Source organism: Paroedura picta, chromosome 7 (assembly GCF_049243985.1).
Source record: "Paroedura picta isolate Pp20150507F chromosome 7, Ppicta_v3.0, whole genome shotgun sequence".
NCBI lineage: Eukaryota > Metazoa > Chordata > Lepidosauria > Squamata > Gekkonidae > Paroedura > Paroedura picta.
The window spans coordinates 57,337,964-57,361,567 of record NC_135375.1 but is presented as its reverse complement, the minus strand read 5'-3'; the positions used below and the strand labels follow the sequence as shown (position 1 = coordinate 57,361,567).

At 41.5% G+C, this 23,604-nt stretch overlaps 1 protein-coding gene across 4 annotated transcripts in view; it reads right to left on the bottom strand.

Annotated features, from left to right (window-relative positions):
• Positions 1-6,010: 6,010 nt before the first annotated feature.
• GRAMD2B (GRAM domain containing 2B) overlaps positions 6,011-23,604 on the bottom strand; it is a 63,210-nt gene continuing 45,616 nt past the window's right edge. For 2 of the 4 annotated variants that reach the window (XM_077344438.1, XM_077344440.1), the window contains exons 9-14: positions 22,209-22,320; positions 17,539-17,664; positions 15,097-15,184; positions 13,301-13,405; positions 11,156-11,249; positions 6,011-8,054 (exon numbers count right to left, since the gene is read on the bottom strand). In XM_077344438.1, coding sequence (XP_077200553.1) covers positions 8,013-8,054; positions 11,156-11,249; positions 13,301-13,405; positions 15,097-15,184; positions 17,539-17,664; positions 22,209-22,320 — 567 coding nt within the window. In that variant the 3' untranslated portion in view covers positions 6,011-8,012. The remainder of the gene's footprint in view (positions 8,055-11,155; positions 11,250-13,300; positions 13,406-15,096; positions 15,185-17,538; positions 17,665-22,208; positions 22,321-23,604) is intronic. The other 2 variants (XM_077344439.1, XM_077344441.1) reach the window with 1 other exon arrangement.

Below are 23,604 nucleotides of genomic sequence, written 5' to 3'. Positions count from 1 at the left end.
AGCTTTTCTTCATCTTTTATGTATACTTGGAATAGTAGTCTATGTGCTGCTGTGTAACATTAATGGCAGTTGTCCTTGAAAGGAACGGGATACCTCTGGAAAATACTAGCTTTAAGGAACAGGGGAGGAACATTTGGTCATTAAGCAACTGGGCAGTGTTCTGTATATACCAGGCTGTTCTCAAATAGCAGCATTTATGGCCCATCCTAAATATGTCCCTTTTGCTTATATTCTAGGATGTTTTGGTCTATTGATCAAATACAATCTTTTAACAGAATAGTGGCGCCCCTGTAAAGATTGTGTTAAATTAGAATACTGATTCTTTTCCAGATCTAGGCAGTTGCTAAGCTACAATAAAATGCTGATTAGTTTAGAGATGGAACATACAGGGGATGAATAAGTGTAAAATTGCATGCTAAAATGATGGATAGGAGATACACTCAGCCCTTTGGAACAGAGTTTGAGACCAGTGGCACCTTTAAGACCAACAATATGTTATTCAAGGTCTGCATAGACATGAAAGCTCGTACCTTGAATAAAACTTTGTTGTTCATAAAGGTGCCACTGGACTCAAATTTTGTTCTTCTGCTTCAGAGCAATACAGATACCAACGTGAATGAACCAACTTGTAAGGTAGGCCACACTGAGAGAGTGGCCCAAGGTGACTCAGTGAACTTGTTGAAGTGGGGTTTTGAACCTAGGACTTCCAGGTCTAACAATTTAACCTGTATATTACACTAAAGCAGAAATGAAAGGTCAGGAGGCATTATTTAGTTAAATCAGTGCAATCCTATTTAGACTCTATACATTCCTTCCATTGTCTATTACCTCTGTGCCACAGTTCATAGGTAGGTCACAGAGATTCATACGGGGAAAAGTAATGTATGCAATAACATAAATTATTTGTGGCAAACAAGTATGCTTATAGTGGTGGTGTACTAGGATGTCTGTGATGTACAAGGATGGAGAAGAGGAGTTGGTTTTTATACCCCGCTTTTCACTACCTGGAGGATCCTCAAAGCAGCTTACAATCATCTTCCTTTCCTCTTCCCTCAATGGAACCCTATGAGGAGAGCAGGGCAGAGAGAGCTCTGAGAAGACTGCTCTGTGAGAACAGCTCTAACAGGACTGTGCCTAGCCCAAGGTCACCCAGCTGGCTGCATGTGGTCCAGTGGGGAATCAAGTCTGGCTCTCCAGATTAGCGGCTGACAGTCTTAATCACTACACCAAGCTGGCTCTTGCTGGTACAGAAGATATATGTAGATGTTCAATCCCACATATTTATTTCAGGTAATAATGAAGTTTATATTTCAACTTTCATTTTTATATTTAAAAGAACCATCATCAATACATCTATTTCTCAAAACGGCCAAGTCTAATGATACTTGAATCCAGATATTGGAGGTATGAGCAGCTGAAAAATATCCCACATTTTCAGAAAAATCTGAAATTAAAAATATACATATACTAGCTTCAAAGCCCGTTCATAAGAACGGGCTTTGAGACAGGCCTCCCCCTTGCCGCTGCCATGAGCTGGTGAGCCTTGACCCCCTGCCCCTCCTGTGACAGCACAACTTCCCCGGGGGTGGCAAAGGACACCCACAGCCTCTGTGCTTCGTGGGCTGGGGGGAAGCCGTCCAGGACCCCCTCCACCCCGCAGCCATGTGGCTTCCCCCTGGGCCGTGAAGCACACCCGCGCCCTCTGTGAGGCACCGGGTGTGCTTGCCAGTTCCCAGGGAAGCAGTCTCTCCCCCCTCCCCTTCCGGTGACCTGAAGGCTACCCTGTGGGACGGTTGGCTGCTGGGGAAGGGATGCCTCCCCCCCCTTGCGGCCTCTTACCTGGGGCCCTGGAGCTTGGAGTCTCACAAACGTACCGGCTGTAGCAGCCAGTCACGTCTGTGAGGCGAGGGGTGAGAGCTCGGTGAGGGAGGTCGGGAGCTGTAGGGCAGGGCTAACCCTGATTGGCTCTATTTCCAGCTCAGGCAGCCAGAACCGTTCCACCCCCAAGGCTGTTTCATAAATATATAGAGGAGGAACCATGGATAAGGATATGACATTGTTTGGCAACCACAACAGTATTGCTAGGCTTCAAATCTTGGTTTATATCAGGAGAAGGTGGGGAAGAGGGCAAAGCCCTTTCTAGGACTGTTTAGTCTTTATGAGAGGGCCAGGCCTGGCATGAACCACAGGATGACTTTCAGGATTCATGCAGACCCAGCTGTTTGCCAATGTTTAACAGCAGCCATCCCATGGAGGCCAGTGTTGCTTAATGGTTAATTTTTTGGATCCTGGAAAAACTTAGGTTTGAATGATCATTCTGCTGTGAAAGCTTATTGAATGACCTTACACATTCTTGGCCTAATTTACCTCACAGGATTATTGTGAGGATAAAATGTAGGAAAGATGATATAATCTGCACTGGGTCCCCAGTGTGGAGAAAGGTCAGTATGACTGACTATTGTTGAAGACAGATGGCAGACATAATGTTGGTTGGTTAGTGGGTAGGAAGGAGAGAAGGAAGCATGTGGGTTTCCAGGAGGGAAAGAAGAAATAGTGTGGGAAGGAGGATTCTTCACAAAAAAGATAGATGCCCCCACAAGTCCTTGAGGACTTTCCACTATACAGCTCATAGAGTTTTCCTGGGTAGAAAGTTCCAAGGGGAGAGAAGGATAAAAAAGCTTAAGAGAACAAGGGCAGATAAAACTAGGTAGGTTGCTATTTGGGAAGGAGAGAAGGAAGCAGGAAAAGGGGAGATTTCAGGAAAAGGAAAGACAAAATAGTAGGGAAGGGGAAAATGAGGGTTCTTGAAATATATATATATATATGTGTGTGTGTGTGTGTGTGTGTGTGTATGTGTATATATATATATATATATATATATATATATATATATATATTTGTGTGTGTGTGTGTGTGTGTATGTGTGTATATATATATATTTGTGTGTGTGTGTGTGTATGTGTATATATATATGTATATATATATGTATATATATATATACACACACACACACACTTGCAATGAACCTATACAGGAGAGAATTAATTTTTAATTTTTCACTTGGCAGCTCATTCAAATTATTGCTTTCCAATTTCCTTCTAAGCACTGGCAAAATGCCCTCTCAGTGGAAAATTACCTAATCTAATCCTAAAAACCAGGATCATGCAACTGCCTTCATGTTCTTGACCTATATGTGCATTATCTACATTGTCACAAGATAAGCAAATTTGTTTATAAAGAACTTGATGGATTCAATATTGAAAAAAACAATACCATTTTGCTTTGTCACTGTAGCAGGAGTTAGCCTATGATCAGCCGGTGTAGGAAACCTTTAGAGCTAAGGTAATAAATGAGTATTAAACCTGAGAAGAAAGCTGTAATAAGAGTACTTCTGTGTGTGGTTGTATGGACATCAGAAGACAAATCTTTATCTAATGAAGTAAACTGTATTGAAAGATCATATTGCAGTATTTGAGACTTTGAGGTACTCCAGAATTTTGAGGAGGAGGAAGAGGAAGAGTTGGTTCTTATATGTCGCTTTTCCCTACCCGAAGGAGGCTCAAAGCGGCTTACAGTTGCCTTCCCTTTCCTCTCCCCACAACAGACACCCTGTGGGGTGGGTGAGGCTGAGGGAGCCCTGATAACACTGCTGGGTCAGAACAGTTTTATCAGTGCTGTGGCAAGCCCAAGGTCACCCAGCTGGTTGCATGTGGGGGAGTGCAGAATTGAACCTGGCATGCCAGATTAGAAGAAACATGACTAGTTCTCTGAAACCTATGGAGACTGGATTTATTTTATGATCAGGGTTTCTTTATCTAATGTTTCTTTATCTAATTTGAGCTTCACAGCAAAATCTGAAGGTAGCTTAGATTAAAAGACAGTGTCTTTTACGAGGAGACATTCTGACATTCCAAAATGAAATAGTTTCTTTTTTCTTTGTTCGCTGGGAATTTGTATGTATTCTTCAGTATGCATGCTACGTGATGATTTTGTATAAGTTGCTGGGTAATCAATAGAATGAATTAGGTTTTGTTTTATAGGAAGCTGCTTTAAGTTGCAGAGCAGGGGACTGAATTTAGGCTCCCTAAACCAAATTCTACATACTGGTCCATGTTGACTCTAATATTAAGGTCAAGTTGGCAATTGGTTTTTATACCCTGGTTGTCACTGCCCAAAGGAGTCTCAAAGCAGCTTACAATCACCTTCCCTTCTTTTCCCTACAACAGATACTCTGTGAGGTAGGTGAGGCTGAGAGGGCTGTGAAAGGACTACTCCAGAGCAGCACTATCTGGACTGTAACAAGCCCAAGCTCACCCAGCTGGATGCATGTGAAGGAGCAGAGGATCATGTCTGGCTTGCCAGATTAGAAGCCCCTGCTTTTAACCACTACACTGTGGTGGCTCCCATATGCATCTTAACCATACAAATATGCAGTACCACTTACTGTAATTTTGTTGTTGTCACTGAATACATCTGCAGCTTTAATTTCAAGGTTAGAGACAAGCCCATCATTGGCATTCGAGTTTCACTGATAAGACATGAGTTATGTAATATGTTTGGGATAACAACAGTGAATCCTATTGTCTATTACTAGGATGAAAAGGGAATAAATAGTTCCGGGGGTAGTAGTAGACAGCCATGAGAAAACTGGGAAGTGTTACTACAAACGTTGACCTTCCAGACTCAGCTGACCAATTGCCCAGTTACACGTCTCAGGTCATCCACGGCAGGCAACCTTCTACCCTGTTACTTCAACTCCCACCATTGCTCAGTGGAGCAGTGGAAGCATGGAAGATTGGGACTAGGTTTTAAAAAGGCATAAAAGAAATCTTATACATGTTAGGACTTTAAATTTAAGAACTTAATGAGCTGACTATTCTACTTAATAAAAATAAAATGCCAAATCACTGGCCAACAATAACAATGAAATTCTACTCAGTTTCTTTATAAAAGCAAATTGTGAAACTGGACAGAGAATCCTATGTTAAAATAGGATGGTAGCTTTTTTAATTAATTTTTTTTACATAATGTTCAACATTAATTTTTTGTCTAAATTATCTAGGGTCCATGTTTTGTTCAATATCTAGCACACTTATGAGATTAAATAAAGGGTAATGATAGAGAGGAAGTGTCCAGTTCTTAGTGTTACATAACATTCTTACATAACCACTGTTTGATTTTGTTTGGACTCACCTTTATTGGAATTTTGCCATGTAGAACAAAGTCCTAACAACTCCTAAGCCTTACAGATTGTTGAAGAATGACAAAAGCACACAGCAGAAATTACCATGGCTAGAAGAACAGAGGCAGTCTTGCTTTAGATGGATTTTCCAGAGAAGTATGATAATAAAAACACCATAACAGACTGGCTTACATGGTCTACTTCATTTACATGCAAAATGTTTATGATACGAAACATCTGGTTACTCAAAGGTATTATGTTTACTGCTGTCAAGGCTACCCCTGCCTTGGTGCAGTAATATAACCAAACTCTGGCCTAGGTAGGCTCAACCTACTCCCCAGCAGCAAGCATGAAAATGAAGAAAAAAAGCTTGATTGGTGCTGGTTATTGCGGCTGAAGCATGATTGTCCAAAGCATACACAGAATATTTTCAGGAAACAAGGGTAGTGGAGGAGGTGGGATAAGAAGGGAATGTTCTCTCTCTACTACAGTCTATAAATGTTGCTTCCTGACTTTCCCAACTAATTGCTGGATTGTCTCAATGGTACTTTCTGGGGTGCAGCAAGTTCTCACCTCCCTTGCCAGATCCTCAGCTTGATTGTGTGAATTAATTAATGATCTCAAGATGACCTTGGCAAGTATCAGTCAAACAGGGTGACTGATAGCTACAAGAAATCACAGTTCTGGAAGTTGAGAATTTTAGCTTTCCTCTAACATGATTTCTGTCTTGACAACTATCACCTTCATATTTCCATTTTGTTTATTATTATAATGGAGTACAGAATTCATTTCAAAATCACACACTTAAAAACATATGCACACTCACTGCACTTTTCCAAGTACTTTATTTAAAAAAACAACTTACATTTCACAGAAATGATAAGATATATCCCTAATATGTAAACAGAACACTATCTTATGTCATATCTAAGGAGTTTAAAATAATTTCTCAAGATGAGGTAACCTGTTTGGTGAACAGGAATTAGATCACCAGCATGTGCATTGGTAAGGCACTGTGAGAAAATAAAGGATTGGCTCTTATATTAGCTTGAAAGAAGTCTTTCGCAGTAGCTTGTGCTGTTTCCATCACTACACTAAAAGGTGTTCCTAATGGCCAAAATGTGGGATGTGGCATCAGGGAGCTGCAGTTCAAAGGGAGTAATTTGTGCTTTGCTCCTCTTGCACTTCTTATAAGAAACATGGGGCTCATGCTAAGAGTGGGGAGGATGATTTCTGTTCACTCTCTCTTATAGTTTCAGCTTCAGTTCCATATGCTATACATCACAGCATTTCCCCCCAGTCCCAAGGAGTGGCTTTGCAGGAAGCCCAGGAAGCTGCAGTTGGGAAGAAGGTAGCAAAACTCACTTCCACAAACTTGTTCCATTCAAGGTAGTATATGATCCAACCCACAAATATGTATCAGAAGATAAGTTGCAGAAATTCTGCTGGAGGAAAAATAAGTTTCCTCACACTTAAAACATTTTGCCTCTGGTTCCTGCTATAAAATTGCAATAAAAACGGATACAAGTTGCAAACTCCAAACTCAGTAAGACATGTACCTAAATTTAAATAAACTTCATATGGTACTAATTTAACTCACTTAAAGTGTGTCAGTTTGAACATATGAAGCTGCCTTGCGGACCATTGGTCTGTCAAAGTTAGTATTGTCTACTCAGACTGACAGGAACTCTTCAGGGTCTTGGGTTGAGGTCTTTCACATCAACTATCACGTGATCTTTTGAACTGGTAATTATCGGATTGAATCTGAGGCCTTCTTCTGCATCAGATATGTGAATTGTCTACCTTTGTGCATTCCACAGACCATTCACTTCACGCTCTATGTTATGGTAAAAGTTTTTTTTTTCAAATACAATTTGCTTACTATAGAAATCAGTTTAATTCAAAAACTTGTGGGGGTAATATTTGAATGTTCTTTTCTTTACAATTATGACAAACTGACACTGTATTATTCCAGTTTCTGGATTATTCGAAGTGCAGATTCAAAGCAAAGAAAATAATTTGACATCAGACCAAATGACACCTAATTACATAATACCTGTATGTACTTCATTTTTGTACCTAATGGACCATATTTGGACTACATTATTTCTATTGACAATAATAGAATTAGGATTATCAGGTGTCCCCCTCAAGCAGCTCTTTCACAGCAGCCTGACATTTTAAATTATCAACTGAAGTTTTTTTGTGTGGCATGGAGATTTCTGGGGAAAAGTCAAGCCTTTGTCCTTAATAGAAATCTGGTGTACAGAATTAGGCTACTTGGCAACTCAATATGGAGTTTCAAGAACATGATCCAAAGGAAACAGATAATTCAGTTGGTTGCAGAATAAAGCCCAGAGAGGCCAGCTGATTATGTTTTAGACATGTGCCCAAATATCTACATCTGAGTAGGAAAGGAAGCAAATGGACATGTGCCGTCAAAGATAAGCATCTGGAAGACACCCACCTTTTCAGCAAATTATACATCAAATGCCAAGCCCTGTCCTTTGTCACACCACTTAAAGACAGAAAATCACACACTCAACATAAATGGAATTACTGCAGATTTAGCAATAGAGCAAAGTGCCAAATCAGTCTTGTCAGTTATTCACACACCATTATAGATAATAGAAAGGCTTCTTTTGAATAGACCCACTTTATTGCACAGATACAAACTCTCATTGGTGAGTACAAGAGCGGCAAACAATAAAACTCTGGCTTTGGATTTAGTGGAATGACACCCACTCTGGCCTGCAGAGCTTCATGTCATATTTGGAATTGCTTATCAGGAGCATGATGAGGTATGAAGTAGCCCCAAGGGACTGGTGATTCATCTACTATCTTCAAGAAGTCTCTGTAGGTTGCTCTGTATCTTTAAAAGGAAAAAGACAGAAACAGAAGGATCTGAAAAAAATAAATTTCTACTACAAGTGCTTCTACAATACATAATCAGCCAAGTCCCACAGTTGATCTGAGCTGGAGCACGTCCGTGGGACCAAGCCTGATTAAATCTGTTTCTAGAGGTTGTGGATTAAGTAGCACAAAGTTGCATTCAGCATAAACTCCATGTGCTGTTAGTTCTACTGCAACTATTTGCTTATGCAAGAAGGCTTCCTCTTCCACTGACAAAATACTCTCTATGGGATTTGCTAGCAGCAGCTATTCTCCCAATTTATTATTTATTTGATTTATTAACTGCCCCTCTCTGTTACCCAGCTCGAAGTAGTGTACAACATATTCAGCAACAAAGTTAGACTCAGAATATTAAAATGACACAATAAATAATTAGTGCTAAATTCTGCATAGGTCCAATATAAGGGGCTGGTGGACATGGGTTCCTCCCCCCCCTTATACTCCCCACCCCAGAAACCACCTGTGTGAAATAGTAGTAGCCCTCTGCTACTATTTTTCTGGCTTTCCTCGCCACAACACGTCGTATGGCTTCTCAACCATAATGTTTCCACAGCGTCACTTAGGTACTTGGTGGGGAAAGTGAAAAAATCACTTCTGCCTTTATGCTGATGCTGCCAAAAATTCAACCTCCAATGGGTTGGAATAGCTGTTATATAAGGAAAAACAATGTGTAATCATGAGCAGCCTTTATTGAAAAGTGCCTGAGTTAATGTGAGATCAAAATTTTGCCTGCCTTTTCTCTAAGACCGTGAAGCCTTTCTGTTAGGTGAGCCTAGCTGAGGATATTTCTGATGTCTAAAGGTAAAGGTATCCCCTGTGCAAGCACCGAGTCACGTCTGACCCTTGGGGTAACGCCCTCTTAGCGTTTTCTTGGCAGACTCAATACGGGGTGGTTTGCCAGTGCCTTCCCCAGTCATTACCGTTTACCCCCCAGCAAGCTGGGTACTCATTTTACCGACCTCGGAAGGATGAAAGGCTGAGTCAACCTTGAGCCGGCTGCTAGGATTGAACTCCCAGCCTCATGGGCAGAGCTTTCAGACTGCATGTCTGCTGCCTTACCACTCTGCGCCACAAGAGGCTCTTTTTCTGATGTCTACTTGCGAACAAACATCAGAGGAGCAGCCCCTCTGTTCTAGATTTACAGAATTTTGAAGAGGACAAACAGGAAAGGCAATGCAGAGACAAAACACTTGCTATCCCTAGAACCAACTTGGAGTAGTTGTTAGGAGAGTGGTCTTCTAATCTGGTGAGCCATCTTTGATTCCCCACTCCCCCTCATGCAGCCAGCTGGGTAACCTTCAGCTTGCCACAGCGCTGATAAAACTGTTCTGGCTGAGCAGTAATATCAGGGCTCTCTCAGCTTCACCCACCCCACTGGGTGTCTGTTGTGGGGAAAGGAAAGGGAAGCTGCTTTGAGACTTCTTGTAGAGAAAAGCGACATATAAGAACCAACTCTTCTTCTTTAAGTACTGAGGGTCCTAGTACTAAAGCTGTATGCATGCTTTGCATCATGAGCTATGGAGCAATTCTAAAAAGCTACAGCTGAGCATGCAGAAAAGAGGTTCTGTGGCTATTTCACTGATATCTCAAACTCTGTGTGGATCCTTAAAAAATGTTATATTTATATCTTGTTATATTTATATCAGAATGAACAAAGATGATGCTGGAGAGAAAGAAGCTGGAACAAGCTGAGCAGTAAGTTTGTTCATGACAACAGCGTTTTGAAAACCCCGGCTATGTGCCATTCTCTTTGGCTGTAGGTTGTGGCTTCTGTTTCCCAGAATATATGAACAGAAAAGAGCACTACGATAAGTTACTACAGGGGTCGTTTGCTTAGCTTTATTCTCCCTCATTATAGTAAATTTATGAGGACAACTTCATAATAAGCTGGCCCAGGTCTATAGGATGGAGAGTAAAATAGTAGATATATTTTTTCATGCCTCTCCTCAGGCTGTGCTAAATACAGCTGTGGTGTACTGATTTATTAGCACATGAAGTGAAACCAAAATCTAAAAGCGTGAGCAAACACCAAAAAGTAATACAGATTTACATACATATTCAAATAATGTGTGTGTCAACACTTAAACGTTTTCTGTTCTTTCAGGCATTACAGCTGAGTTAGCCGGTGTCTCAGTCAGAATAGGGGAAGGAAGTAGTATATGATCCAATATGAGGGTAAGAAGCAAGGCAGATGTGTGTGTGGCAGGCAACCTTTCAGTCATAATTACTGCTTTTCAGGGAGGAAAACCAATAGCCTAGTGGACACAAGCTAGTTTTAGCCTTCATTTAATCTCTCTGGTAGGGGTTAGCAATACATTTATTTCTGCAGTTAGCAAATGAACCAGAACAGATGCCATCTGCAGGGAGCAGACAACTAGACGAACAACACTTTTAATAACAAACAGCAGGAGGTAAGCCCTCTCAGCTAGCATTTCAAGACTGTTTGGAGAAAGAGTGAATGATTAAGAAGATTCCCTTCACCATAAGACTTTGTCTGTCACATGAAACTCTAACGACTGTATCAAGCTCTGGAAAAAGGTTCAATATGGTATGTTTCAACTGTCCCCAAAGGCTTAATTTGACAGGGAACAGTGGTAGGTAAAGTGATCCCTTCACATCTCCCCTCACAAACACATCTGTTTAAAAAAAATTGGAAGCTGTGGCTCTGTTGACATGGCTCCTATGCTATGATTCTCCATACGTTGTCATTCATGGGGATAATCTGGGTGCTCTGCATGGGGATGATCTGTAATGAGTAAGCTGGAACAACGAATGTGGAAGTGTTTTCAAAAACAAGCCTCAGCTATCAGCCAGAGCTCCATAAGACCACTTTTATGAACAGTCTTGTCACCTTTCAATCCTTATCACTGTGATCCTATGCAGAGGGGTTCCATTCTAACTGAACCACTTTCAGCAGACTGGAGGACCTTGGCACAGAACGGCACTGTGAGATAATCCAATAGCTGTTCTGTTTCTAAGGTTTAGAAGGTTCTGCAACTTTGATGGATTTTTAAAATCCAAACACATTTTTAGAAATAGAATTACTGAATTATGACACACCTTTTCCAGTTTGATAAGATTAGCCATTAGCTCGTCACAGAGACCAGCCACATTAAGATGCAGATGAGATTCCAAATCTTCTTGCATTGGATGTCTGAAATGGAAAATGTGGATGGGGAAAGAGAGAAAGAAAATGAACAAATGTATAAATGGAGATGAGCTGGAAAGGCAAGAAACCAGAACTAGCAAAATTACTTCAATGTTGCCTTCCTGCATGCTCTGTTCCCACAGATTAACTTGCTTAAGGACAAGGCAAAAGAAAAAGAGCATCTAGTACATCAAGTACATCCAAAGCACACGGCAGTTATTTTTTTATTCTAGTCTTGGAGTTTCTTGGAGGCTGGTGGAGTTTTGACTTTGCAGTTCAGGATGCCTTAATTTATTTCTCCCACAGAATGGGAAAAAAGGCAATTTGAGCCATACAAATTTTGGAACTGCCACAGGACTCTTGCACAACAGGAACCCAATGGAAATGTTGTTTATAAGAACTGATGCCTCCACTTGCTTGTGTTACTGCTATGGCTCCTGTAATCATGGCAGCTTGAAAAGAGGTATCATGACAGCACATGTTGCAGCACTGAGGTGAACTGTCCTATATTACAGTGCATTCCTAGGTCTTATCTCTACTGAGTTTTTGAATCTTCATCAGGTCAATTTAAAAAACTTAATTTGTACCTGATTCTGATCTCCAGTCTGATGCCGTTTGTTCTAATTTTTCCATCTGCACCATCAAGGATCGACTCTAGGGTCACACCACTTATTTCCTGGAATATCTGAGAGTAGATTTTCTCCATTTAATTGGAGAAATGAGGGCTAATCACACACTATTCTGGGAGCAAATGTTTTGCCTCTTTGGGATTTTCTCACCCCCCCCCCCCCATGCCTCCAGCACTGATATGTAGAAGTCTCTACTGATTGGCTAGTTTCCAGCAGGAGCAGCCCTTTTCACGTTTGGTCTTTCCATTTTAGTCCTGCCTTAATTTTTATCTCAGCTTCAATGCTGTAAAAACATTTTCCTGCTTTATGAGCCCCCTTAGGCAATGTGATAGGCATTCATGTCAGAAGGAGTTAAAGATGAGCCTGTCTTTGCCTCCAGCTGCCTCTTCTTCTTCCAGTCTCTTCTCTTCTCCCTATCACTCTGCAATTTGGAAAAAAATCTGAGAAAGAAGTTAGGTGCAGAGTGCAGAAACAGATGTGAACAGGTTGTGGATTAAAGGGATATCGGCTTCAAATCAGTCAGAATCGCAATTAAGCTGTCAATGCAGAAAGCACCCTGCACAGAGTTATGCCCTCTAAACCCACTGACTTCAACAGAAGGATATAATTCTCTTGAGAATAGTGCTCTTAGTCAACTTTCCCAATCATTTTAACTCCATGCTAAGAAATTATTAGCTTGCTTCTGAATATCGTTTCTATTAAAAGCATGTGAGTAGGGCTAGCAAAAATGCTGGCAACTTTATGGCAACACTGGACATTCTGACAGCCCAGCATTCATGGTTTGATTAATCTCTTGTGTAATGTGAAATCTGAATGCATGCTCCCAACAAACTGATTTCTCATGAGAACTACACTGGGATTTTAAACATGCAGTGTATTGCTATGGGGTACAATGTATGGACTGGAATTTTGATATCTGTGGTGTTAGGTGAAGACTGGCCCCTCATCTATTCTGTGTCTGAATCTACCACAGGCAAGAAGAGATGCCAACAGCACAGTGGCAAAACAAAATGAACAAATTTAGGACCAACTTCACATATTTCTAAGTTTTAAAGCATTTCATTTTCACATACATTTCCCCTTAATCATGATGAATGAACACTTTCAAATAAAATCTGACCTGAGTTACTTAAAAAAATAAAGCAAATCACAGGACTGAGTGGGAACAAGAGTACAGCTTTTGAGCTAGTTCCCATATATTATTCTCCTAATTACCCTGCAATATGTGTTTTGCCTCTCTATAGATTGCCAAGTGGGAAACTTCATTAATGAATGCTTTAAAGTGATAATTTGATGAAGAGGCAGAACACAACTCTAGGGAAGGTGACCTTGATAACTCTGAAATAACGTATGGAAACTTAATCCAGCAGGATGAATATTAAAGTAGAAAAAGACAGAAGATTCCTTTAAAGAAAAAAGTACACTTACTCATTAATATGCGAATCCACAAAGGATGCCATGGAACCAAGTTGCTCCTCCAGAATGTGGATTTTATATCTCATGTAGAATGTAGAGAAAATTAGTATACAGACACTGTAGGAGAAGGGTGGGAAGGAAAAAGGATATCTATGACCACCAGGCAAAATAGGGAGAAATTTGTCAATTTTAGAAGCATATCAAAGAGATTTAATTCATGTCTTACATTAATCTAGCCATCTAATATTATTAAAGATTTAACATTCAAATCCCCATCCCAACAAAGTCAATATGTTTCAGTTTAAGAAAGAAAAGCTCAAGATCCAGTGATAAAGACAGACTATATGAGGATTTCAGTGCAAATGATACAAAGACCCATAAACAAGACCAATCTTATGAATGCAGCCAGAGTTCCCTCTGTAGAACAGGTGTCTCCAATGTGGTGCCCATGGGCACCAAAACCATTTTTGGCATTGGCCAAGTGTTTTTAGAAAGTGGTTAGGGCAAGGTGGGGCTTTTACCCAGCAGGGCTACTGATTGGCCACTGGAGATCTGATTTGCTGTGCAGATTTTTAAAAGTTGCTTTCTCAGCAGATGCCACCACAGCTTGAAGGAGCTTGTGAGAAAATATTTGTAAAACTTGTTCATTTAAAAAGGCATCCTGTTAATCAGAGCTTCTGCTTGAAACGTTGAAGTGTGTTATGATTAGAATGGTGCATGGCCTCAGTTCTTGACATTGTATAGTAATCTCTGCTTCTTGAAGCAGTCATTTTGTACTTGGGCCCACATCTTTTGGCAGCTACTAGGTCAGGATTCCAAAGGTGCTCTAGCTTCAAAAAAAGTTGGGGACCCTGTTGTAAAAGATTATGTTAAAGGGCTGGCCTCATACATGCTTGGACTTCTAACACAGAGAAATATTCCACTATCTTATAGGATTTATTCACTGATGTTCTGCAACTCAAACCTAGCTGTGCTGATTCATGTACCTGCCGCTAAGTTTGTGATGGTATTATCTACTCCAATTATTATTAATTCTTTTTTTTGGGGGGGGGGGAACTGTCAGTCTTCCTTCAATTAGCTTCTTCAAGTTTGGCAAAATTCTTTTTGAAATTTTGTGAGTCTGTTATCTACATACACCATATAGCTCTGAGCCAGCGGTCCGCAAGCTTCTGCTTGCCATGGACCGCTGCGGCGAAGTGGTGGGAGAGGGCGGCCCCAGCACAAACGCGCATGCGTGGACTGCCACGCATGTGCGTTTGCGCCCGGCAGGGGTGCAAACGTGCGTGCGCGGCGCCGCCATGGCGGCGGCCGCGGCTTCCCCTCCCGGCCCCTCCAGGCCGCGAGCAAATCGGCCACTAAAGCGGCCGATTAGCTTGCGGCTCGGCAAGCTTCTCTTCCCTCCCCTCCCGAAGCGAGAAGCTTGCCGGGCCGCGAGCTAATCGGCTGTTTTGGTGGCCGATTTGCTCGCGGCTTGGCGAGCTTCTCGCTTCAGGGGGGGAGGGAAGAAGGAGCTGCGGCCCGGCGCTGAGGCCTTCGCGGCCCGGCGCTGGGCCGTGGCCCGCGGGTTGGGGACCACTGCTCTGAACAATTCAGAAAAGTCACATTTTTTTCCTCCTGACATTTCACACAATGGAAACATTGCATGTGAAATATATTCAAATACTTTTTGGTGTGCAATAAATAAGAAGCAGGGATTACTAAACCACAGGATGCCCAACTCTCAGAATACATTCTGGATTTATATTAGTAGTCTTTAGTGTGAAGGTGCCCTTAGACATACAGTGTGGAAGTGGATGGTTCATACTTACATAATTGCATATAAAACAAGTATGTGGTTCACAGACAGAAGCTTTTGGTAATTCATTCTGTAGACGGACCCAAGGATTCTAGGAGGAACTAGAAATGTACAAAACATTTATGTCCATTAACTACTGAAATCCCAAAAATATCATAACTAAATACACATCAGGAGACTAACACAGATTGGATAGGATACCACAGAGGATTTCTGGTGATTGGGGGGGGGGGCTTTTCAATGTCCTTCATCAAACTGCAGACCTCATATTGTTCCTTAAATACTCCTGCCCCCAAAGCGTGCCATTGCTGAGATGCAGTTGTGGCTACAGTGGGAGGGGGAATGAGGAGATCTCATGCTGCTGACAGAAATTCTTCTGACAGTGGACGTTTGCAGCAAGGCCCAATCTTTAACCAACATTACTGACATATGCACACAGCCCTGGCATTTTGTCAGTTTTTTGAGCATTTCTTCTTCTCTCCTTCCTCATCCGTTTTGCACATGGATAATATTAGGTGGAAATTAATTGTAGTTACCTGGAATATATGAGTGTAAGTGTGTGAGTTAACTGGAGCTAGTTTCCCTTAAACAAAGTAGGATTCAAAACTAAAGCTTAACTCAACCTTAGAATCTTGGTGGAGTAGGGACTAACTCCACTTAACTTGTGAGCCTATTTTCATTATGTTTTGGGGAGCTGAAGTGAGTTCTAACTGGAATTCTTTCATTGCATTCCCCATAAAAAGAAAGGACTGCGGCAAACACACAAACCTGGCAACAAGCTGGGTTTACACACATGGTTATTTAAAACTAGTTAAAGGTGGGCCTGCTTGCAGTCTAAACTTCCAAACCACCACACAGGATTTAATGTCTAGTTTTTCATCAAGATACTACCATATGTTAAAGCAAATAATGCTTTGAAGAGACTGAAAGAAGTTTGAAAAGTTTTTGTCTCCTTTGAAATAGACACATCACATCTTAAATCAATTGAAAAGTAATACCATCAGCACTGAGCACTAATCTATAGGAAAGCTTTGATTAAAAATCCATAGTTTAAATAGATGGTCAATTGTTTAGTGGACTTCTCAGCCATGTGGGAATCACATACAAAACAGTTTACAGTTTGCTTTAGGGACTATATGCTGAATGATGGGATACAGAGAAGAATGCAAGGTTTTTCTTGTACAGCTGAAAACAGGAAGCTTTCTTAAATTCACTCATCTCCTTCTGTCCACTCAGATCATTGGCTGATTGCTCAATATGCCCTATTCTAATTGCTAGACCTTTTTAAGGAATCAGTGAAAGGTCTTTTCCAGAATTTTGTATGTGTGTGTGTGTGTTTATGTGTGTGTTTGAGAGAGAGAGAGAGAGAGAGAGAGAGAGAGAGAGAGAGAGAGAGAGAGAGAGAGAGTCCTCTCCTCTGGAGGTTAAGCCTTCTATCATAATTCTCTACTGTTGTCAAAGGTGGTCTCAGAACTGTGTGTGTGTGTAGGGTTTTTTTTTTTGCATCTATCTAGTTTCTTTTGCCAGTCCTTTCTCATACAACTGGTGGAGGATGGCTGCATATTTCCAAGACCCCATGGTAGGCTACGCTTGTTCCCTGGCTGTTTGCAACCTATACGAAGGAGCCGCCTCAGCGGTCTTTGTTGTCCCACTCCATCCCTGTAGCTAGTCAAGGATGCTGCTGATAAGCTACAAGGGTGGTAGTGTCCCTTTAAAGAGGAGCAGCCCCACTGCTGCTGCCGCCCCAGGGAGCAGTGACCTCTCCTCCTTCCCATGGCAGCCTCCTGGTAAGACCAAGTACCCCCCTAGCCCTGACACATTTTGTTGCATCTGATTCCTTTCTCTATAGACACCAGGGATCAAACTGGAAGATTCAGCATGCAAAGAAAGCATTCTGCCTCTGAGCCACAGCTCCTCCCATACTTATCACAGAATCTGATAGCACGTGGAGACTCTCAGCTACAATTAAATGACAGCTCAAGTATGTGAGCTAGGTTTGCTAGAGCAGGGGTAGTCAACCTGTGGTCCTCCAGATGTCCATGGACTACAATTCCCATGAGCCCCTGCCAGCAAATGAATTGTAGTCCATGGACATCTGGAGGACCACAGGTTGACTACCCCTGTGCTAGAGGATGTGAAACTAGAACACACTAAACCTCTGCTCATTGCTTCTAAATATATTTAAAAATGCGTAGCTGTCCCTCAGTACATTATTCTCTCCTTCCTGCTCTAATTCCCAGGCTCTATTAAAAATGTTTAGATATGCTACCGTCTTTCCTACCATGCCAAAAGATTGCTTCTAAAAATAAATAACAAGTATATCTAAGCACATCTTAATTGCATCTTTGCAAAACTAGAGTTTCAATACAAATACGGAGATGAAGGGAAGGGAGAACTCAGGGAAGGAGGCAAATTCACCCTGTCCCTTACCCCAAACTGGACTTAGTTTATTTACCGTTGCAAGAAATATTCTTGAGTTTACCGTCATATAAACATTTTGAGTGTACATCTGCACAGGAAGGCGATGCCTCCAACTTGGAAGCTTTTAGATGAGTCTTGGTATCAACAGCATGGTAATCTACTAGAAACAAAAAGTTAAAATTATAAGTAAAGCATGTAATTTTGCACAAAGTATAATCTTAAACTCACAGTGACCCATTCTGTACCAGCGGTGCTGTACTGGGCTGCCGCCAGGTGTTTCATCTGGGGCAAGTTGCCCTGCTTCTTCCTGGGTCCAAATGGGGAAGCATTTTCCCCACTGCACCCAGTCTGCCCTGGATTTGTGCCTCCAGATGAGACAGCCAAGGTGGTTGGTTTCCACCCTGTGGGGTGGCAGGGACCAACTTTGATTTTTAAGAATGGTGTATTGCATTACAACATTCTTAAAAGTAACTTTAAAAATTCCCCAGGAAACTCTGCCATGCTACGTAGCATGGCAAAGCTGCCTGGGGCATTTTTTTTGTTACTTCCAGGATGCCGTAATGGCTGCACATGCCAGGATGACCTGACTTTCCTTTCCCCATGGCCCAGGCCTGACATAGGCCCCATTGGCACCTGGGACACAAAAGAGAATGTGGATATACTAGAACCATTCCATACAGTGCTAATGCAGTCTAACTGTTGTGTAACGCTATTTTTTTAACATTATGTATGACGTTGTACACAATCTGCAACACTTTCACAAAAAGCGCTTCAATGTAGCGCTTTTTGGGGAATCATCAAAAGTGGATTCCCCCTAAAAAAAATGCTTCACTCCTGAGAACAACCTGCAACACATCTGAAAAAGACATGTGCATTCTCAATATACCAGTAGACTGAATGTCGATCACTAACTCTCGCCCCTGAGCTTCTGGAGACGCGATCACCATTTCCCCCCCCCCTTAAACTGGTGAAAGCAATGAATAAGCGAGGCTTCTTTGGCTGAAGTCCCTCTACAAACAATTCAGAAGTGCTTAACAGTAAAATGAAGCTCCCTTCTGCAATTGTCTTTAAAGTTTCCGAGCACAATATAGCCCCCTGTTCGACACTGCCCATAATTTCAGCCAGAAATTGCACCCATGGTGGGGGGGATTTTTTTAACTTGAAGAATGTGTAAACGATTAAGCGCCAACTCCTACACCAGCTAAAAAGATCTTTCTGAGACATGGAATGAACAAATATTCATTGCTATTAGTGTTTTCGGGTTTTTAAAAAACAGTTTTTAAAGGGAAAGGGGCTTTTCGGGAGCACAAACATAACATTTCATTGACTGTTCTGTTTGATTGATGGTCGGGGGCAGGAAGAAGTACAGAAAACATTGCCACTTTTGTTGCGATTCCAGCGAGACCGGAAACTTGTGGGTAAGAAAAACAGCGCTAGTGGGAGAGCCTTTTTTTCCAGTAGGAACGGCTGTGTGCGTTATTAAGACCTACTGCTATTAATTGTAGCGCTTTACAATAGCCCCTACATTGGCTACATAGGCGGTTGTGCGGAATGGTCCCATAGTGTTCTCTTGACCCAGCGCAAATGAACGCCTGAGTTGGGCCAGGTTTGGGACAGCCCCAGCTCAGCAACAATGCCATCTGGAACCAGGAATTTGTTGGGCCAAAGTCCTGGTGTGGAAAAGATCTGTATTTTTATGTTTTTTGCTACAATTCCAATAAGATACATTGCGTTTAGGAATGGATTTCTCTGGTAATCAGAATCAGAGAACATGGTGTGCAAAGGTAGGGCATTTCTTTTATGTACTTTGCACAACTAAGTATGTTATTTCAGTCAGAAAGAATAATAGTTTCATTTATGATTACCATATTTTGAAAAGCAAAAAAGAGGACATATTTCTAACTGACTACATCAAATAAGTGATTGCTATGACAAATCTTATTTTAAGTACCCCTACTTAGCTGTGGTAATTAGCTGTGGTAATTCCTATTAACTAGGAATATACATAATGTTCCAATCCCCCAGAAAAGGACATTTTCAACAGTTTTTAAAAGGAGTCCCAAATAAGACAAAACACACACAAACATGTCCTCTAAAAAAGAGAACATCTGGTAACCCTATTGCAGTGGATTCTCCAACACTTGCTGGAAGCAAGTTTTTAAAAGTGGTGATTTACAAATGAAGGCATAGATATAAGAAGTAAAGAATGAACTACAAATTCAGTGTTTAACATATTGTATCCAGATTTACCTGATTTGGTCTCAGTCACATTTTAACTGCACTGTGGTACTATTTTGCTAGGTACCCTTAGATAGTGCCCTATTGGACCAATGTGGGTTGGAAAACAACAGGGGGGAGGCTGGAACCCTTCCCCCCCCCCAAAGGTTGTCACTCCACGTATAATGGCTTGTTCCAGCTGTACTGGTTCCCCAATCTAGATGCTGGAATTGACCTTTAAAGCCATATTGATCTTTAAAGCCATAGATAGCTTAAAGACTTCTTACACTTATATGAACTTACTCAACCATTATGGTAATCCTCAAAGGCCCAACTTCATGTACCTCTGCGACCTGAAGTTAGATGAGCAGCAAACCCAAGAAACCTTTTCAGTTGTGGTGCCAAAACCTGGGTTCACCCTCCCCCAAACACTTAATCTGACCCCGTCTATTGTTGTCTTCTGCCAGCAAATGAAGGCTTTTGTTTTGTTTGGTATTCCCTTATTTACTATCATTAGCCCTTCGCCTTGTCTACATTCTCAGGCCATTTCTGCACTAGTGATTTCATTAGGATTTGCTTTTTTAAAGTGCTGCCTTTTTTGTCCATTTCCACACTAAAATCTATCTTTCCGGGCACAGACCTGAATTGCCCTCTTATTTACCCTGCAGCAAGTCCATCTTTCAAGGTGGAATCTAATTTGTGGCTGCCTAATGGGGAAATGCTTGCATTCAGGGTTTCCCCCCATGGCTGCCATTTTGAGTCATTTGTGTCCATCATCTTCCTCTACCATCCTTCCCTCTCCCTTCCTCTCTCCATCCACATAAATCTGACTTCTTTTTTTAAAAGATGTGATCAGGTTACATCATTTCCAGCTGTAAAAACATAGTGGTCACACTGCAACAGCATTGTAACGTGATAACCTACATTTTTTTAAAAAGCTCACATACTTGGGGAGAAGTGGGGGAGGTAATCAAGGGCACTGAATGGTGGAATTGGGTGCAAGCAGGCACCATTTTGTGAAACAAACATTTTTGGAAAAGGGGAAGGGAGAAAAGTACAACGATAACAAGTACAACGATATAGGCTAGATATCAGGAAAAAAAATGTCACAGTCAGAGTAGTTCAGCAGTGGAATAGGCTGCCTAAGGAGGTGGTGAGCTCCCTCTCACTGGCAGTCTTCAAACAAAGGTTCGATACACACTTTTCTTGGATGCTTTAGGATGCCTTGGGCTGATCTTGCATTGAGCAGGGGGTTGGACTAGGTGGCCTGTATGGCCCTTTCCAGAATCTATGTGATTCTATATGATCAAGTCAAGATAGTTCTTTCCACTGCCTTGAACAAAGGAAATCTTTTAAAAAATTAAATTGGCTACATGTTCCAGTATATTGGGGGAAATGCCATTTAGAATGCACAGGTAGCCATTTCTGCATGTCTATATTGCAGCATATTCATCTATGAAGCCATTAAGAAAATGCTCTGCAGTGCTTGCTGCCAGCAAAATTATGAGGCACCATGGAATTATGAACAGCTCCCTTTGGATGCCAAATGAGTTGATAAGGTTTTGTTTTAATGGAGTGAATCCCTTCAATATGACTGGAGATATTCCAACTGATTTTTCACAGTCAGAGTAGTTCAGCAGTGGAATAGGCTGCCTAAGGAGGTGGTGAGCTCCCCCTCACTGGCAGTCTTCAAGCAAAGGTTGGATACACACTTTTCTTGGATGCTTTAGGATGCTTAGGGCTGACCCTGCGTAGAGCAGGGGGTTGGACTAGATGGCCTGTATGGCCCTTCCAACTCTATGATTCTATGAAAAGCATGATGAGAGGCACATATGGCAAATTTCAGCCTGGGAAACAAGGGGAGGAAAGACCAATTACAGAAAGCCTAGGGTTAACTCATAGCATTCAAAGGAAATCCAAAATGTGGCTAAAACAAGGTGTGTCTCTTAGGCCCATTATGCACGGCCGCCGAAACGGCGATTTCGGGTCACATGGAAAACGCGGAGGGGGAAGACGCGACGCATACCGGTTATGTACGGGGCGGGGCGCGACGGCGGCAAAACCCAGAGTAACCGATTATGCACGCAGCGATCCGGGCGCCGCTTCTGGTTGCGCCCCAGTCACCCGGAAGCTGCGCTTTCTTCCGCGTTTCACTGACGCGGCTTTTTCGGCAGCATGCACCGAAGCTGCGGCCGGTTGCAGCCGCCTCCATGCGTTATCCGTGATTTTAGCCGCCGCCATTCCACCCCGAATGTGCGCTAAAACCCCCGTGCATAATGGGTCATAATGTGGAAATGGTCTCAGTATTTATATGTTTTATTTAACTGTTATATTTTATATATCTATCTGTATTTTAAAAATGGTTTGATTGTTTTCTACCTTGGGGACCCCAACTTGGGTGGAAAAGCAGCATACAAACATTTTAAATACATCTACATATATAAAAATTAATGTGACCTGACCCTCCATACAATATTTTATCTTAACCTTGAAAATGTTCCAATTCTGGAGTCTGAGAACCAGTACTGCTGGATTCTTCCATTTCCTGCCTCCTCTGCCGAATGATGCCATCCAGTTCAGAATAATCTCTACTGAAGTCCTAAGGGGAAGATGTATCAGAAAAGCCAGCTGTGATTGAAGGGCATGTTAGCTAGACCCCCTGTGTCCTCAGTGATTCACAACAGTAAGAGACTTTCAGAATATCCAAGGCAACATAGTTCAATGAACAGGAAAAGTAATGGTATAGATGTGGAAGACTTAAACAATAGTCCCAATAGTCCCATGAAGCTCAGCAGATAGCCTTCATCGTCACACTCTTTCAACCTAATGTAGTTTGCAAATATTTATAATTAAACTCATTTGATTGAAGAAAACAAATACTGCAGCTTAACTCCAAGTGCAGTGATCAATCGCTGCTGTGTTTGCTTTGAGGTAGTTGCAAATCTGCCTGCAAGAAGCCACTTGGAGTAATTCACTGTATGAGATAAACTGCAATTTAAATCTGAAGGACAGGAAATTTTGAATAAAGCACTGCAAATCTACAAAAAATACAAATAAACTTTCAGAGTTTTGTGGACGTATATGCATATGTGTCACTCATTGTAGTCCTCAAGTGAGGACCACAATGATGTGGTCACACATCACTCATGTGACCTCAAGCTAGGCATCTTGCAGGCCTGGGAAAAGCTCAACTCCAGTAAAATGTGTTCTATCATTTGAAAATTATAAAGATTCAAATCTACAAGCTGGACCTCAGTGTCTGGTACATGCAGTTTGGGGATTTTCTATTAAGCACTGCAGAATATTTTATATCCACATGTACAAAACTCTTAGCTCATATTCCTGACAATTAAAGAAACAGAAAAAGCTAAAACAAATTGTTAAGGGGTGGTAGTGGGGAAAGCTGGAGTAACAAGTTCTTTTTCTAGACATATGATCTGATAGAGAACATCCTGTTCCTAATGAAAGTTTGTATGTGTCTAATGCAATAAGCTCAAATTGAAAAGCCACATCACAGTTTTTCATCCAATTTTCTAATGCAAGCATGATAACATTTTGTTCTCTGATCCCTCATCTTTCCTGAAGCTAGTTTTCTCAAATAATATGAGTAGATTAATATAGTGTTGTCATTTATAGGGAAAGCAGACTCTTGTACACATTGTTTTCTACTTTTAAAAAACAATCAAGCCTATATTCCCTCAAAATACTTTTGCTTATCTTACCAACAGTCCTGTGAGGCAAGTTGAGAGAACATGATATGCTAAAGGCTGCCCATGGCTGAATCTAATTCCATTAATGGAATATAATTCTATCAAACTCATAACCAATAAACTATTCCGTGTGCTACAACCACCTTAGATCTGTGCTACTAGCTAAGGTCACC